At 51.4% G+C, this 17,528-nt stretch overlaps 1 protein-coding gene across 1 annotated transcript in view; it reads right to left on the reverse strand.

The window, feature by feature from the left end:
- The window catches only part of PLCG2 (phospholipase C, gamma 2 (phosphatidylinositol-specific)), a 116,889-nt gene that overhangs the window by 38,317 nt on the left and 61,044 nt on the right, over positions 1 to 17,528 (reverse strand). The window contains exons 8-14 of the mRNA XM_012730654.1: positions 9,516 to 9,559; positions 8,878 to 8,950; positions 4,712 to 4,813; positions 3,826 to 3,944; positions 2,044 to 2,129; positions 1,324 to 1,444; positions 670 to 838 (exon numbers count right to left, since the gene is read on the reverse strand). Of these exons, the coding sequence (XP_012586108.1) occupies positions 670 to 838; positions 1,324 to 1,444; positions 2,044 to 2,129; positions 3,826 to 3,944; positions 4,712 to 4,813; positions 8,878 to 8,950; positions 9,516 to 9,559 (714 nt within the window). The remainder of the gene's footprint in view (positions 1 to 669; positions 839 to 1,323; positions 1,445 to 2,043; positions 2,130 to 3,825; positions 3,945 to 4,711; positions 4,814 to 8,877; positions 8,951 to 9,515; positions 9,560 to 17,528) is intronic.

Here is a 17,528-nt window from a genome sequence, read left to right on the forward strand (position 1 = left end):
AAGCTGGAGAGGAGACTGGAAAAAAGAACCAAGCTGCTGAAAAGCAAGGAGACCTGGAGGAGGCACCTGGAGAAGACATGTGAGAAGCCACACTTGCTTCTCAGCCTTGGACTTGTACCAGGGCCTGGGGGGACATGGAAGGGGACACCTGAGACAGACATGAGAGACCCCTGGGGAGGCTTTTGTGCTTTGCTTCCAGACTGGCCTGATCCTCCCAGCCCTCTCCTGCGGTCCCCACCAGTGGGTGCCCAAGGCAGCTTTCGGGCCTCAGTGGCCCTGCTGTGGGCCAACCCTGTTTGGCTGAGCATTTACCCACGAGGGGATGGGTTACTCGGGGCTCTCGATTTGGAAACCATATCATTTGTCTTTTCTTTGCTGCACACTAATTGTATTAAAGTTCCTTCCCATTAAAGGTCTTACACACTGGACCATATTTTGATGCAGTGAATGGCAGAACCTATTTAAAACGGACAGGGGCTGGGTGCCCCTCTCCCTGCCCTTTAACACCTCCACGTTATGCTCACAGCACACCATAAAAGACGTGGTCTTTGCTATTATCCTCCAAAGCCTGAGGACACAGGCACCGAGGACAGATGGCCCTGCCAGGGTCTCCGGGCCCGTGGCCTGAGCAGCCAGGCCGCCTGAGTGCAGGACACAGAGGCCGCCTACCTTGATGATGATCTTCTCCCTCAGCTGGCTGGGCGAGGGCAGCTGGTCGGCACTGGCCTCCGTGGGCTTGGTCAGCAGCAGGTCGCCAAACACCTCCCTGAACACCCTGGCCATGTGCCGCTGCTGCTCCACACAGCAGTGCTCCTCGATGGACAAGATCACTGGGAAGCTGCAGGGGCAGACAGAGGTGGGGTGGCTCGTAGGGGCGCAGGCATCTGTCTGCACCTGCCACTAACGGGAGCAGGGACCTCCCTGGCAGAAAGCCCAGGAAAAGGCCCTAATGCTTGCCCAGTACAGGGCCCACGGACTCATCTCATACCTGCCCAGTAGAGGGGCCAGGGGCCCCATCTGGGCCTGCCCAGCAGAGGAGACCTGCCCAGGTCTACTCATCGGGGGAGGGGGTGGTCGGGTCAGGGAGGTCACTCAACAGCTGCAGGGTTTCTCCCAGGGCAGCCCCCTCTGGGCTAAAGAACCAAGGAGTGACTTGTGCATTGGGCCTGCAAGGGGCATCTGCCCTTCAGACATGTTGGCGGGGTCCCTGGCCAAGAGGTGCCCAGGGTAGGGGGCGCTGGCTCTTCTGTATGTTCTGTCTGTCTACCCAGCCCTACCTGCCTTCCCCCTAAAGGGGATCCACCCAGCAGTCAGCCAACCAACCTGGAGCTGACAAAGGCATGGTCTTTGATGGCCTGCACAACATCGTCAAACTTGATCTTGGTTGTCCGTGTCCAGCCATGGTAGATGATGGGCTTCCCATCAGGTCCATCCCAGCAGTCCACTAGGGAAGGGAAGGCAGGCTCAACGCCTGTCCATCAGGCTCACCTCCCAAGTCCACAATGGAGACAGAGCCCCCTCCCGCCCAAAGAGTCCAGCACCCAGCCCCCCCCCACCGGTGACGGGAACACCCCTGGAGGCAGTCACACCCCGTTATCACCCTCAGGAGCCAGCCCCTGGATGGCTACAGAGAGAGGTAGGATACTAATGAAAGGCTAGTTTAGAAAGCCACACATTTGTGCAAAAAAATCTAATTCAAAAAAAGGTATTCATAGTGTTTGCCTTTCTGTTTCTGCTGGGCTAAACCTTAGCGTGCTTTATCTGCAGGTGGGAAGTGTCCGCAGTAATGAGAGGTGTACTTGTAAAGGCTCTCGGTAAAACAGTCAGGCAGAAACAGATTATGCGCATGGTGAACAACCCCTGTATTTTCAACCCCAGAGGTAACAAGAGCTGATGGTTTCAAGCTGTTTTTTCACATTTCCTTTTTCCTGGGAAGAGAGGGGGCGGTGCATAAACTAGGGAAGTGGGTAGGAATAACTGCTACTCGGGTTTGATACAGGAGGCCCATCTGAGATGAAGGGGGGCCCGAGGGGGCAGACTCACGCTCGATGCAGCGACAGCCCATGCGCAGACAGCGAATGTACGCTTCCGTGGAGGACTCGCTCCGCAGCTGGTCGCCCGTGAGGTACCTGCAGGAGGCAAGGCATGGGTTGCGTGGGGTGACTGGGGCACTTCTCAGTCCCAGCCCAGAAAGTCCTGAGCCCTGATGTCTAGAAAGCCCCTCTGTGAACATCTGGGCGAGACGTGTACCTGGGAACCATCAATCCCTGGTCCCCTATTTTCAACCCCAGAGGTGATGATTTCAAGCTATGTTTTTTCACATTTGCTTTTTCCTGGGAGGGGGGAGTGGGTTGCAGGAACTGAGCAAGTCCGTAGGAATAACTGCTTCTCAGGTTTGATGCAGGATGCGCGTTTGTGCTGAAGTGGAAGCTAAATGAGTGCCCACCGCTGTGTCAACCTGGGCTCAGCATGGACACTGTGTGCTCTTCAAGGAGAACTTGGAAGGGTATCAGGGCTGAGGTCAGTGGTGGATGATATGCTAATGAGCCCCATGGCCGCCCAAAGGGCCCAGAACACAAACAGGCAGAGACGGGCAGCTAGCTGGGCTCCAGGTCAGGCCCAGAGCTGGTCAACTAGTGGTGGGTTTACTAGGCTACGACCAATGTCCACCAAGACCAATATAAAAATACTGGAGCTCCTGACCTCTTCTCCTTCTCATGTTTACTCCCCTTAAGAGTTTAAGCTGCCAACTGTCTTCTGGGTTTGGTAGAGTTCATCCACCTAAGATTCAAGCTAATGGGTGCGGCAGGTGAGACAGAACCAGGATATCAACTTGCCCCTGAAAACAACTCTCCTTTCTAAAAGCCCAGACGTGAACGTAGGTGCTGATCGCAACTCCCGCCTGGGATGAAAACTGGGGACGTGGCCTATAGCCCTCTGGATGCCCATGATCCGAGACCGCCACCCTCTCACCTTCCAACACAGACTAAATATTTGAGCAGGTCATGCACATCTCCCTTCCATGCTACTCACTCACTTCGCAACAGGACAATTTTCCAAAGATGTAAATTTGCACATGAGACCCCCCCAGGCCACTGCCACTGCTGGTACTGGAGTGTCAGTTTCCCGCCACTCACCCTCCAGGTCGGTGTGAACTCCAAGGCCCCCTGGATTTTGTGTCTTCTTTGGCTACGGCCCCTTGGCCATTTAATGGTCTATCTTCTCTTCCTGAGCTCAGGGGAGATACTATCAAGAGTCAGACTCTGTGGCTTAGCTTGTAGCTCTGCTTATCTCATATGGAGGATTCCAGATGCAGCACTAACCTCCACAGTATTTTTATTTAGAAATAAAAATATTAGAACTCAAGGATTCATATTCTTAGAGTATGTATGCCACAGCCCTTGTAGCGGCCAACATAAAAGAGTCAAAGGAGGCCTTATCCCTTCCAGCAAAGGGGCTGCCCTGCCTTGTTCACAGCCCTGGCCCAGCACCCAGAGGCAGAGGGCCTGGCAGAGGGCTGACGTTCCGGAAGTATCACTTCCACGACTATCTCAATTGCCCTGCTGTAGCTACTGCAAAACCCAGCTTTGGCAACTTGCTTTTTAGGGTCATAGAAGAGGAATTATTATTGCAATACCAACTGGGAATGGGAGGTGCATCCTCCACCCCTTTCAGAATCTCTGTCTATTCCAGTCTGAGCAGGTGGCCCTGCACAGCACCTCTGGCCCACACGCACCACCAGAGCAGCACACTGGGGCACCCGCCATATTGTCCGTCACCTGCTCTTCGTCCACCGCACCCATCACCGGCACAGGTGACACTCACGTGTTATGTGACGAGGAGATCCAGTAATGTGACAAGGGGTTGTTCATGTCCTGCATGTCCACCACATCATACTTCTCGTCCCAGATGCTGTTCTCCCGGGAGAACAGGTACGTGAGAAACTAGGAGAGTCACAGACACCAAGATGGGACCATCAGGTGATGAGGATGGCCTGGGCCTGGCCTCCCAGGTCTGCGCCCATCCCAGGCCCTGGGGGCTCTGACTTATGAGCCCAACAGACAGCCTCTAGGCCTCGGGAGCCGGAGCGCACAGAGCAGAAAGCTCAGGCCCAAGAGGGCCGTCCACATGTACATCACTGGCCTATAGAGCACCTCCTTTCCAGCATGTGCCCTACAGTGGTTCAAACTCCAGCAGTATACGTCCCCCTTTTATAAGCTTTAAGGCACACTAGCAACATGAACATTGGTGAGCTCACCACCCCACGTGAACAACAAACATTACTAACACAACATCCAAAAGGCAAGGAATGTTATCTTCCTGTTCCTAGCCCCTTTAAAAAAATCTATCAGATATTTGAGGGACACTGGGGTTACACTCTGCTGCCTGGGAACAACCTGACACAGAGGAGGGACTGTCCAGTTCCGCTCCCCCGCCCCCAGCTCCACTTCCCAGGGCCACACACAACTACTCAGACCCAGAACTCTGCGATTTTGCTGCTGCGCTTGCAATGGTCAGAGGCGCCTGACGCACACTCCCTCTAGTGGTGAAAATGAGGAACAGGCCAAGGAGATTTGGTCACTGGCAGAGGCTGGTGATTCAGTAGCTGGAAAAAAATCAGCCTTCCACTAAACAATCCTCCAGGGATATTGGGCAGGAAAGGCGAGAGAACCAGAAAAGAAAACTTCAGGGGAAGTAGACACGAACTCACCTCATCAACAAACAAAAAAGGCTCGGCAGTCTCCCGCATGGTATCGTCGATGAATTTTGTCATCCTCTCTCGGACTCTGTTTAGATCCTGAGCCCAAAGTTCCTTGGGATGATAAAGAGAATGATGTTACAAAAAGAAAATGACAAAAGTCTTTATGTTTTATGATCCACTTTCAGCAAAGGCCCCTACATCAGTCAAATCATTCTGAATTAATACATAATCAAGGCCGCACAGCAAGGTCTCGTCAAGGATTAGTAAGCATTTTCTGTAAAGGACCAGGAATAAATATATATTTTTAAAGGTTTATATATTCATGCATACAGAACTGGGGTTCAGGTCAGAGGTGCAGGGGCAATGAGAGGATTTACCAGAGACAGAGTGGGGAGCAGAACAGGCAGAATGATGAAGTATACTGCTGAGGGGAGCAGCAGGCGGGTCAGGAGAGGTCTGCCACGCCATGTGGGTCACCGCCGGGGCAGGAGGGAATTGAACTCACACTGAAGCAGCTGTGGCTAGCTTGCAGTACTGTGCTTTAGCCCACTGTGCTGCCAGGGAGGAGTCCCCAGGGAGTAAATATTTTAAATTTTGTGGCCCTTACATCATCTGTCACAATCACTAATGTCTACAGTTGTCACATGAAAGGAAACACAATACATACACAAATGACTGTGGCTTCATTCCAATAAAACTTTATTTACAAAAACAAGTGGTGGATCGCATTAGGCCCAAGGGGCTTGGTTGTTGTTTGCCAACCCCCAAGCTGGCCAGAGTTCTTTTTTTTTTTTTTTTTAAAGATTTTATTTTATTTGTGCATACAGAACTGGGATACAGGCCAGAGATGTGGAGGGTGAGAGAATTCACCAGAGACAGAGTGGCGTGCAGAACAGGCAGATCAACGAAATACACTGCTGAGGGGAGCAGCGGGCGGGTCAGGAGAGGTCTGCCACGCCATGTGGTCACCTCCGGGGCAGGCGGGGATCGAACTCATGAGGAAGCGGCTTTAGATTCTCAGTGCTGTGCTTTAACCCGCTGCGCCACCAGGGAGGGCCAGGCCAGAGTTCTTTTAATCCTCTAGCCTGAGGAGGTCTGGAGCAGTTATGTCAGGCTACTGTAATACACACCCACACCAACAGGGGGCTCCCTATCAATGACAGGAGAATAATATCTACACATAGAGTTTCTGTGCAGGACCATATGAAGGCAGGCTATGTGCTTTTAATACAGCCCTGATACATGGAAAGTGCTCAAACTGAGGCAGCTTATTAGGCAGACCATTCATCCCAAGTTCACAAAGCTAGGAGGCAGCAGAGTCAGGTTCCAAAGATTACAGTCTGGAAAACTGACACAGAATCTGATCATGTGTCTTTATTTCAAAGAACCAGCCAGGTCGCACTGTTCAGATGCTGCAAATGCCTGAAATATGCACGACCTGTTCAAAGATAGCTTGTCGATCTTGGAAATTCAGAAATCCTTTAGAGGAGGAAAAATAAGTGAATTTTTTTTCTCCAAACGCTAAACCGCCAAATATTCACCAGCAAAGGGATGGAAATTGGACACGCAGCTTCAACTTTGACTAATGCCTTCTGGGTTTCAAATATGCTAAAGCCGCTAGCATTATGAATAATAAAAGCAAATGTGCTACCGGATGTGTGTGTGGTTGGATGGCACAGGTCAGCCCTGCGTGTTTAAAGAAAGACGCGTTAGGACAGATACAAATGAGGTGGTTGAAGAATAGGCCTCCCGGGTGCTTGGGTGCCAACCAACAGTGAGCCTTGCTGAGGTATGTGCAGATCCACTTGGTTAAGGGGCCCAGAGTAGGAAGCCCAGAACAGTCAGTTCATTTGAACACAGCGGCATTAAAATCTTTGGACACTGGATTATGAAACTCAAACTGTAGGACGTTGGATGCAAACACTGCCAGGCCTAGAGGTCCCCTCAAAAGGTGGAGCTTTCGCCTTCCTTCTACAAAGCTTGTGCATTTATTCAAAGGCGTTTTGATAATAGAACTTTGATAACAGACTAGTTGTGAGTAAAGCAACCTTCTGCCCCAAAGAGTTGGAAATAGGAATATTCTGGAGGGCTATAGAATGTGTCCACTTGCCCAGAGTATCGTCCTAGGCACCAACAGAGTGTTCATGAAAGCCCAGTCGGTAATGGTGAGGGTCAACGTGGGGTACGGCCTGCCCGCCAGGCTCTGGGCTGGAGCTTGATGGTCCATGTCTGAACTCACAGTCCCAGGGGAAGCTCTGATTCTCCACGTCAGGTAAATGGGGAAGCTGAGGCTGGAAGTAGCTAAGTAATTTACTCAGTGGTGAGCCTGAGACAAATCCCAGGTACACAGTCCTGGGGTCTTCCTCCTCACTGTTGGATGGCGTCACCTGTCCGCCCCAGGGCTGTGCCAGAGCTCATCTAACCAGCCCTGATGGAAATTCAGATTTGTTATGTGTGTTCATTTCTACTGTTAAATGCTGCTATTATTTCTTTAGTGCCCTAAGAGGGCAATTATGTCCTCAAGTATATACATCTTTGATTTTTTAAAGTTTTCACTTTAACTGCTTATTGCCAATGAACTTTCAGCAGCAATCCCCACACCTAGAGCTTCAGGGGTGATTTCACATAGGAGCTTCCATCATCCCAAACATGTGTCTAAGACTTTAACCCTGATTCCTGCCAGCACCCTCAGGGTGCTGGGCTCATGGGACATTAAAGGTATGGGAGACAGAGACTCCAGTGTCTCCAGACTGGACACCATGTCCTGTCATTGCCGATGCTGCCCCGGGGATAACTCCCACAGGTGAGGGGACAGCCCCATCACCTAGCTCCACATTCCCCATATCAGAGGCAGCAAAAGGCCAGTAAGGGGAAGTCTGTGGTTTTGTCCGGAAATCAAATTAACCAACCCAAGGGAGTGGGTTCTAAGAGAGCAGACTCCTTGTCCCTGGGAAAGTGACACCTGTGACACTCCCACAGCATCCACCCCCTCGCCGATCCCATGCGGCTGGGATCCCACATGGGGCTCTCAGTCTGTTATTTTCTCTAAGTCAGTGAAATCTGAACCCAGTTGTGTGCTGCTGACCTTCAGAAATTGGAGCTGATTGTGTATGATGTGCATATACTGTGGGTATAACTTCTGAAAAAGAAGTCCATTATCCTAAGAGAGGTAGAGGGAAGTCTTCACAATGAACTGATACACAGAGCCCGGGGTTTACTTTAGAATGTTCCAGCAAAGAAATAAGGAGGAAGGGAGTGGAGGGTTTGGGAGTAGAGGGTGAAGGAGATAAAATTGGCAAAAGATCGTGACACTTAATCCCAAATAGGTAACAGGAGACCTTTGCCAGGTCTGAAATACTCTGCAACACAATGTACTACTCTGTGAACCGAGTATTATTCCAGAACACCTGAAACCACCCTAAAGTCTATTTTAAAAAAGAAATAATGAAATAAGGAGGTGAAAAAGCAGATGAGATTCTGATGTTATGTGCATGTGTTTTAAATACCCAAGTGACACACGTGTTCATCACACTCACAGACACAATTCTGAGAAGCAGGGTGCTCATCCCCACAGAAAGAGAGGAAACTGGGGTATAGAAAGGTCAAACTACCTGCCTACGGTCACACAGCTGCTCGAGGTTCTCAGCTTGATCTCAGTCTAACTCAGTTTCTATGCCACTGTTCTAGGGATGTGAAGGGTTGGTCATTTCTTGGAGGACCTGGCATTTCAGGATGTGATGCGGCATCCCTGGTTTATACGCATCTGATGCACCTGATCCATGACGACAACCAAGAATATCTCCAGACAAGCCCAATGTGGGGGTGGTGGGGGGGGGAATGGGAGCATGGGGAGGCCCGCCAATGTCCGACACCCGCCGTCCATCAGGGAGGACTTCCTGGAGAAGTGGCACTTGAGACAAGATGAGGGGGGAGAAGAGCAGATGCCCACCTTCCTGCCCACCCCGCCAGGATGCCATCTCACTCCTCCCCATTCTCGAGGGGCCTAGAAAAGGGTTAGTGTGACGTGATGTGGACTCAATCCAGAGTCAGAGATGCCCAAGCGGCACCACACAGGGGAGCACAGCTGTCCTGTGTGGACAGGCAGCCAGGTGAAGCTGGGTGGCAGCAGAAGACATCAACATATCCGGCATCCCCCAACCCCACCCCCATCTCACCTGCTGTTCGTGTAAGAGAAACCGCTGGAAGTCGTGCAGGTGGATGGCAGAGGCATCCGGCCGGTCAGTGTTGCTGCCCTCGGGAAAGGAAGAGCATTTAGACAGGGGCAGGCACAGCAGAGGGGTCGGGGGAGAGCCCGGCTGAGACACCCCCTACCACCGTGACAGGTGCCAGGCAACCACAGGGAAGACAGAGGCCAAAAAGAGGGTGTCCTCAAAGTGGATCCTGATACCTGACATTGAGAGGGGGCCTGGCACCTGCACTCATGGCTCCCAGCAAGTGTGGGACTCCCTGCGGGCTGAGGATGTTTGGTCTTGTTAAAATCAGTGACCTGACCACTCCGAGAAAGGAGTCCCTGAAGTGTGCAGGCGTTTTTATAGAAGCTTCCAGACCACCTTCCTGGGCACCACAAATCCCATCACTGCTGTTCATGTCTATCCAGGCCACAGGCAGGTGATGGCCAATCTCTCAAGGAAGGGACCCCAGAAAGCCTGCTCAGAGTGGAGCCCTCCAAGGGTCAGCTGGCCAGGCTGGGAGGACCCACAGAGGCAGCAGTGTCCGGCACAACCACCCCAAAAAGCAATCAGTGTCCAGCACAACCACCCCAAAAAGCAATTACAGAGAAGAGGTGCCTCACCCCAAGATGAACACAGAGGAATCTTTTTTGAACTCATCCAGAATCTGAAATAGAAAATGAAAATACATGCCACATACGAACATTAGCCATGTTCACATAATACAAACAAACAGATGTTTGCTACCATGAGGTAAAGTCTCAGATAACTGAAACTTGGAAAGCATGAGGGGCAAGTCTTCCTCACCCCTTTCACGAGGGGCTTCTTCCTGAGAAGCAATCATTCACTCCTCTAGTACATGTCCTAGAATCTGTGTTAGGGATATTCATCTAGTCAGATATCATGTTGTATCACATACAAGTTTCTCAACATTTTGTTGCTATTTCCAGCTTTACTTCATTTTCTGACCCTTCCACCACCCAGCCTCCCTGGTGGCGCAGCGGGTTAAAGCACAGAACTAAGAAGCTTAAGCCACTTCAGCATGAGTTTGATCCCCGCCCCGGAGGTGACCACATGGCGCGGCAGATCTCTCCTGACCCGCCCGCTGCTCCCTTCAGTAATGTACTTCTTCGATCTGCCTGTTCTGCTCCCCGTTCCATCTCTGGTGAATCTTCTCACCCCCACACCTCTGGCCTGTACCCCAGTTCTGTATGCATAAATAAATAAATATTTAAAAAAAAAAAGACACCTGCAGTCACTGGTCCATGCTATTAGGCCAGTTTCAAGCACGGCCACCATCTCCACTCATACCAGTCTCTCCACTGGACTGATTTCAAGACATGAAAGAACATGGACACGGGGCAGGGCTGAGCACATGAGCCAACAGAGTGGCCAAATTCTTCTCCAACAACTCTGTAGACTGGCACCCCCCAACAGCAGCTCTGCAGACTGGCACCCCTCAAGAGATGCATGCCCGTCCTGCACCCCCCTGCTCTGCGTCTCATCCTTCATGTGTCAAAGAGCTCATTTCTGCTTTTCAGATTCAAGAAGACTCATGGGCAGCTTCAGTCCTGCTGTGTTCCCACAGCTGAGATGATGGGGGGGGGGGAGCTCCTCCCACCTGCCACTCACACCACCTGGCTGTTTGGCACACACAGACACACAAGTGCACTCATCCACACTGTGTTCACTTCCGGAAGGTAGCATCTCTCCAGCCATCGTCAGTGAGATCTGGAGGCATGAGGGACTGGAGCCAGTGCACGTCATAATGACATAAACAACGCCTGCTCTCAATTCTCCAGGCCCCTCGCCAAACTTCTCGGATGACGTGGAAAATCAAAGCTCTAGCAAGGGAACCCAGAGTCCCCGGAAGTGGTGGGAGAGCTGCTTGAGGCAGAGCACACATGCCTGCCTTTTTTTTCCTAGAAAGATGATCGAGAGCTTTATTCAACTCAAAGAAGTAGATCACCCAGAAAGGTTAAGTGCTGCTCTTAGAAAAACTCAGACAGACTTCCTTCCACTCATGTGTAATGGATGACACAGCAATTTATTTCTTAACAAGGGAATTTGGGGCAATGAACGCTGCTACTTGGACCCATCTGGCACTGACGTCACCACTCAATCTGATGCGGATGGTCCAGGAGGCCAGATTCCTCCCAACCCCAAAGATGGGGCTCCTCTTTACAAGTGCAGAAAGCCACATCTGCTGCCTAGCCACAAAGATGCCCCCCAAGGGGTCCTTGAAGTGAGCCCACCCCATCCCATCCTTTCACTGAAGCACAGGAAAAACACACCCATTTCAGCCAAGCAGGGCATTGGGAGAAGGGGCTGTGAGCTTGCAGAGATGCTCCCATCCGGGGCCACCAAAGGACCCAGCTTCTCCTTCCCTCCACCACACCCCTCCAGTCATCCCACCCCCTGAACTACTGGAAGGCTCTTGGGACCTTCCTTGCAGGAATCGCTCTTCCTCCTCTAGGATACAAAACGGGGCAGGGAAAGAGGCAGGTGTTACCAGCCTGGTCTCCTCCACCCAGTTAACACAAGTGGATTCAACCTGGCTTCTCAGGCCTCGCCGAGCACACTGCTGGACAAGTCAGAAATGTCAGAATTCAGTGGCGGGAGTGGGGAGGGGAGGAGTGGAGGTGACTCCAGGGTAGGGATCTTGGCAGCAGGTATGGGCGGGCAACCCCAGTGTCTCTTCTGGAGACAGATGACAGCCAGACAGGCTACAGAGGAGCCTGGCAGCTAGATGGAGAAGCTGACATTCAGGGGAGGGGCAGGTATTTAGGGGAGGGGGCTGGTATTCAAAGGAGAGTGCTGGTGACGCCTTTCCAGAGCTAATCAGCATGGGGATGGTGTCTGATGCCCAAGGACAGGATGTGATCTCACCACTGGAAGTAGCCAAAGACAAGGGTTCTGGGGACAGAGGTGAGGATATACAAAGCCAGCAAGGAGAAGGGCAGAGAGTGAGGTGCTTTTCCCAAAAGCGCAGGGACATGTTCTCCTGGGAGCCAGCCAAGCTGGTAGGTGAGAGCAGCGTGACTGTGCCCGCTGGTCCTCCGAGACCCCCCCCAGGACACAGGCCAGTGGGGGAGGGTACTCAGAGGCCCTGAGAGGGTGACTTTAACCACTGCATTGGCACCCACCCAAAAAGCTAGGCACTGGCCTATCTGGGACACACCATCTTTGGATCCCGAGAAATCAAGGATGACCTAGCTCTGCTCAGCGGGTCGTCAGGCGCACTTGGTTCTGAGAGGCCAATGGGGAAAAGTGCAGACCCAGAAAAGCTAACCGAGACTCATTGCTAACTTGGGCCCACCTGTCAGAAAAACCCGCAGTAATCTCTAGAATCCTCCACCGCAGCATCACAGTACCTTACCTCATGCTGCTGTGCCATCTAAAACTGGGAACTTCTCACAGAAGGTACCATCGCTGGTGTGATCTTGAGTAGGTCCCTAGCACTTGGGTTTTCTTCCCATTTACATGCTTTTACTTTTTATATACTCTAGAGAATGTTAAGCTTTTACACAATATTTACTATAACAAACCAGCCGTAGGTGGCTTATAATAAAATGTATTCAAACCTGAGAAATGAAAACCTTTTAAGAGCTGCCCCACTGTGGTAGGAGAGGCCAGGGCAAGGGGAAGCTCACCCATTCGGCCACGGTGGTCTTTTGGAAACAGCACAGAACAGGGGTCACCTGCCTCCTCTCATGCCAGGGCTGACCCTGCCTCGTGGCTGACAGTCGTGGAGGAGGCCACATTCTCATGGCCCACGACTGCTTGGTGGCGGGCAGCTATGAGCTCTTTGCATCTTTGCAATAAACATTAGGATGGGTCCTGTGAGCCCGATACGACGGACACGATGAGGGTCAGGACATTTGCTAAAATGAATGCAAAAGGGTGTGTGTGAGTGAGTGTGAGTGTAAGGTTGTTTTCCATGTCAACAGGCACCGTCTCGACTCTGAGAGGACAGTATGGGTTGGACAGTTGTGCCTGCTCTCGGGCATTTTGCAGGGCTGGGAAGGGATTTGCTCTTTGAACTGCACTGACCATCATTCGTGAGCTGCTGGAAAGTGACTCTGAACTTTGGGCTCCCAGGGACCCATGGTGCACAGTCTTGTATGAGACCCCAACACCTCCACCCCTGGCACTGTTGTGTTTCACACTCCTGTAACTGGGATGGGACACATGTCATTAGGTGCACGTGATGACATGATGATGTTATGTCTGATTGCAGCTGGCTTAGAGGATGCAAACAGCCACACAGGGAAGCCTCATGTACTGAGGGCCTGCAAGCAGCCCCGGCTAGAAAATGCTAAAGCCCTCAAACCTACCTACAAGTGCTGAAAGCCACCACAACCCCAGTACCGGCTGAGACCGCACCCCCAGCTGAAATCGTAAGCGTAGCTTTGCAAGACCCCAAAGCTAAGCCCCTGCTAAGTCACGCCTGGATGCCTGGTCCAGACACTAAGAAAACAAGTTTCCTGGTGCAACATGGTTATGCAGCAACACATGGAAGATGCAGAGCCCAGAGCACAGTCACAGCGAACTTCCAGGGGTAGCAAGAGCAGAGCACCCGAAGTCACAGAGGGAAAATCAAGGGGACCAAACCCCTCATCCCACAGGAGAGAAACACAAGTCTAGAGTGAGAGCCAGACTGGATGCAGCCAGCCACCCCCGCCACTCTCAGCCTATAAATGCCTGCCCCTCCAGCCTTCACCGCCACAGGGCAGTCGCAGGTTGGGCAGGGCGGCAGCTAGGGGTGCACTAGAAGCTGCGGGTCAGATTAAATTAAGGAAGGAAGACTACAGCGTCTGAGGTTGACTACACTCAGATGAGAAGAGGGTGAGGGCACGGCCATGAGATGGTTGTCCCTGAGGCTGGTGAGTGATAAGGGGGGCTTGTTAGTGCCATGAGCCCTGCTGGAGACAGGGTTGAAATTTCCCTTGAACGAAAGGTTTAAAATGTTAAACAGTATCAGTGGCGGGTGCTGAGGTGGGCAAAGGGGCATTCACTCCCAGCTCTGTGGCTAACCAGCTGTATGTCTTTCAGTGAGGAACCCCTCTGGGCCTCAGTTTCCACATCCATAAAATGGGGATGGGGGCCCTCCCTGGTGGCACAGCGGGTTAAAGCACAGCACTGAGAAGCTTAAGCCACTTCAGCATGAGTTCAACCCCCGCCCGCTGCTCCCCTCAGCAGTGTACTTCGTTGCTCTGCCTGTTCTGCTCCCCACTCTGTCTCTGGTGAATCCTCTCACCCACCACATCTCTGGCCTGTACCCCAGCTCTGTATGAGGAAATAAATAAATCTTTTTTAAAAAAATGAGGATGGGACTAGACCTTGCTCACAGTGCTGAGGAGAGAATAACAAGTGTGGGGACGCAGCACCCAGCGTGATCTCACTCCTAATGCTGCCCTGACAGCTAGGTGGGCACATCCCTTCCTGGCAAGACACCCTGCAATGTCTCTTCTTGCCACTGACCAACTTCAGAAACATGACAGCTTGAGAGCAGTAAGAAGCAGGTGGTCACACACAAGAAAGAAGTGGCCACCTCACACCAATAGCTACTGACAGTGGGGACTGTGCCCTCGATGTAGGCCTGGGGGACACCAATTGCCACCAGCACCCCTGTTTCGAAAAGGAGCCTGGGGAGTCCCACTGAGCCCCCTAGGGCACATCAGAAAGCTGTTCCCTGCCCAGGCTGCCAGGGAGGAGCTCAGGAAGTAAATTATAAGCTGGCAGAGGTGGGGCATTGACCACTGAGGTTTCTCTTACTCACCAGTACTCATCCATGAGCTTGGGATGGGGCTACCCACATTCCACGTCGATGAATTAAAATGTGGTGGCCACGCTGCGCAGGCACGCACTGCAGTGGCAGACAGCATGGGCTACATATGGAACCATCTTTGTGGCCAGGAAAGGACTTAAATTAGTAGAGCGCTGGGTGGGGTGGGTGCTACGCAAGCCAGAGAGGGCTTCTGCTTCCTTTCCACACACAAGGCCGTTGCATGAGCAACTCCGGACCTGCATGTGGCCAGATCTCTCTATTTTCCCCCTTAGAGAAGAAAAACCTGAATCATCATAGGAAACCTCCTAAATATCAAATGTAAGCAACTCATTATTTAATTATTTCAACCACTAAACAGGCCACGTAGAACAGACTGAATGTGGCATCCCAGCCACCAGCAGCAACTAACCTTTTCCCAAGAGTGAGATCTGGCATTGGGAGGGCCCCAGAGGGGTCAGGGATTCTGCAGAAATCGGACTTAATGTGCTTTCTCTCTCTCACACATGCACACACACACACACACACACTCACCTTTAGAAGAACTGTTGTTTTAAAAAGTATAGTTCACACATAGAAAAGTATAGTTCACATAGAGCTCATGTGGAATTTTATCCAGAACAGACCGTCAATGGGTAACCTGCCCTGGCAGGTGAAACAACTTTTCCACAAACTTTAGCATCAAAGTTTGCTTGTGCGGTCTGATGAGATCGCACCCTGAAACTTCAAGGCAAGTGACAACCAAGGCTGTCATCTGTAGCTACTCATCTTGAGTGAATCAAGTGTTCTTACTCCGGGTCAACTGCGTAAGACAGCAATTGTCACTGCTCTGGATTTCACAGGCACACAGTTCTCCAAACATTTTCACTGTTCTCAAGGGAAGACGCTATTGCAGGTCACATAACCAAACACATGTTTTGTTCAACTTCCATGCAGCAGGGCACTTTGCTTAAACTTCACAGAAAAGAGGATCAGGGATGCATAGTTTTAGCATCTATGTGAGGGATGGGTGTTAAGTAGATGGGTGGTGGTGATTCTTTTATAATATTTACAGAGACCATATGTCATGCTGTACACCTAATGTCACATGTAAATTATAGCTCACTTTTAAAAGTCTATCTTAAAACGTGTTATAACTGCTGACCTGATTTAAATACCTACATTTTATGGAGGAGGCAGTGAGAAAGAAAAGGATGACTTTCCCGAAGTCACTAGGTCAGTTAGGGACCAAGTTGGGGCAGAATCCCATTCTTTCTACTCTTGGCTAACCAAGAACTAATTTTTACAGATATAAAAATGCAAACACACTGACACTGAATTTTTTATTCTGTAAAGTAATGTATTGTCTGGCCTTCCCTGGTGTTGCAATGGATTGAAACACAGCACCGTGAAGTTATCTACAGTCACTGGAGAACAAGTTTGATTCCCAGCCAGGGAGGTGACCCACATGGCTCGGCAGACCTCTCCTGTCTTAACCGCTGTTCCCCTCAGCAGTGTATTTCAGTGCATCTGCCTGTTCTGCTCCCTAGTCTGTCCCTGATGAATCCTCTCACCACCCCAATCCGACACACACCTCTGGCCTGTACCCAGTTCTTGAATGCATACATAAAAATAAAAGCTAAAATAATATCAATGTATTTCCCACCATCTAAGCAGGCAGGAAATGCTTCTCCCTTTTCTCAACCTCAGATTCATCGCAACCCCCTGGCCAGGATCACCCTTGCAGCACTTCCTTGGTGAATAACCTGCAGCCCCACCTGCACAAAGCAGTTATACTCTCACGCTCATGCCTCCAAAAATGCCAGCACCAGAGATTCCCCCAGTCCCAGCAGAAGAAGAATCAGCGCCCATTGCACAGATGAAAAGAATAAAGCTGGGTGTGGTCAGCGGCTGTCTGGGGTGGCCTACAAGCCAGAAAAACCAGATGCAAGGGCTCAAGGTGCTCGCCCTTCCCCCCAGCTCACAGCAACACCCAGAGTCCCCCTCTGCACCTGCAGTGCTCTCTTCCCAACAGAACAACAGCAGCTCCTCTTTGCACAGTGCACGCTGCCCACTGACCATCCTGCCCAGTGCCCTGCACCCAAGTGCTACTTCTTAAGCTGCATGCTTCACAGGGGTCTTTTTAAAGCACAAAATTAATGAGCTACTTGGATCAACAGAGAAAACAGAGCTGTGGAGAAAAATGAACCATCTCTCTTACCTCCAGCCCCCACCCCTCCAGCACGTACACATCACTCTTCCTCCTTGCTCATAAAATCACATGCAAAACACAGAGGAAGGGCCCTCCCTGGTGGCGCAATGGGCCCTCCCTGAAGGCAGCACTACAAAGCTGGCTGCAGCCACTTCAGTTCAGGTTCAATCCCCAGGCAGGGATGTGACCCACATGGCGCAGCAGACCTCTCCTGTATCACCTGCTGCTCCTCTAGCAGTATACTTCATCGATCTGCCTGTTCTGCTCTCCACTCTGTCCCTGGTAAATCCTCCCACCGCCCCCTGCACCTCTGATCTGTACCCCAATTCTGCATGCATAAATACATAAATCTTTTTAAAAAAAGAACATAGAGGGAAAGGGGTCATTGTATTCTGGGTGGTAGCTCTTCATGTGTACCTGCGCTGGCTTTCTACAGAAAACACCTGCGGCTCCAGGTCACAGCAATGCAGCCAAGCAGGCTGGTCAGCTGCCTCACACCACATCACGCCACAGTGTGGACAGACACAGCCCACAGCCTCTCGTCTGCTGAGAAACCCTGGAAAGTCTCTGGGTTCGGCACCGGTGTCGGCAATGCCATACTGGCCCATCTGGCCGTGTACTCATAGTCTCTAGAGCCTTTATTTCTCTACATGGGGT

Source organism: Condylura cristata, unplaced genomic scaffold (assembly GCF_000260355.1).
Source record: "Condylura cristata isolate star-nosed mole 26May11 unplaced genomic scaffold, ConCri1.0 scaffold00028, whole genome shotgun sequence".
NCBI classification, from domain to species: domain Eukaryota; kingdom Metazoa; phylum Chordata; class Mammalia; order Eulipotyphla; family Talpidae; genus Condylura; species Condylura cristata.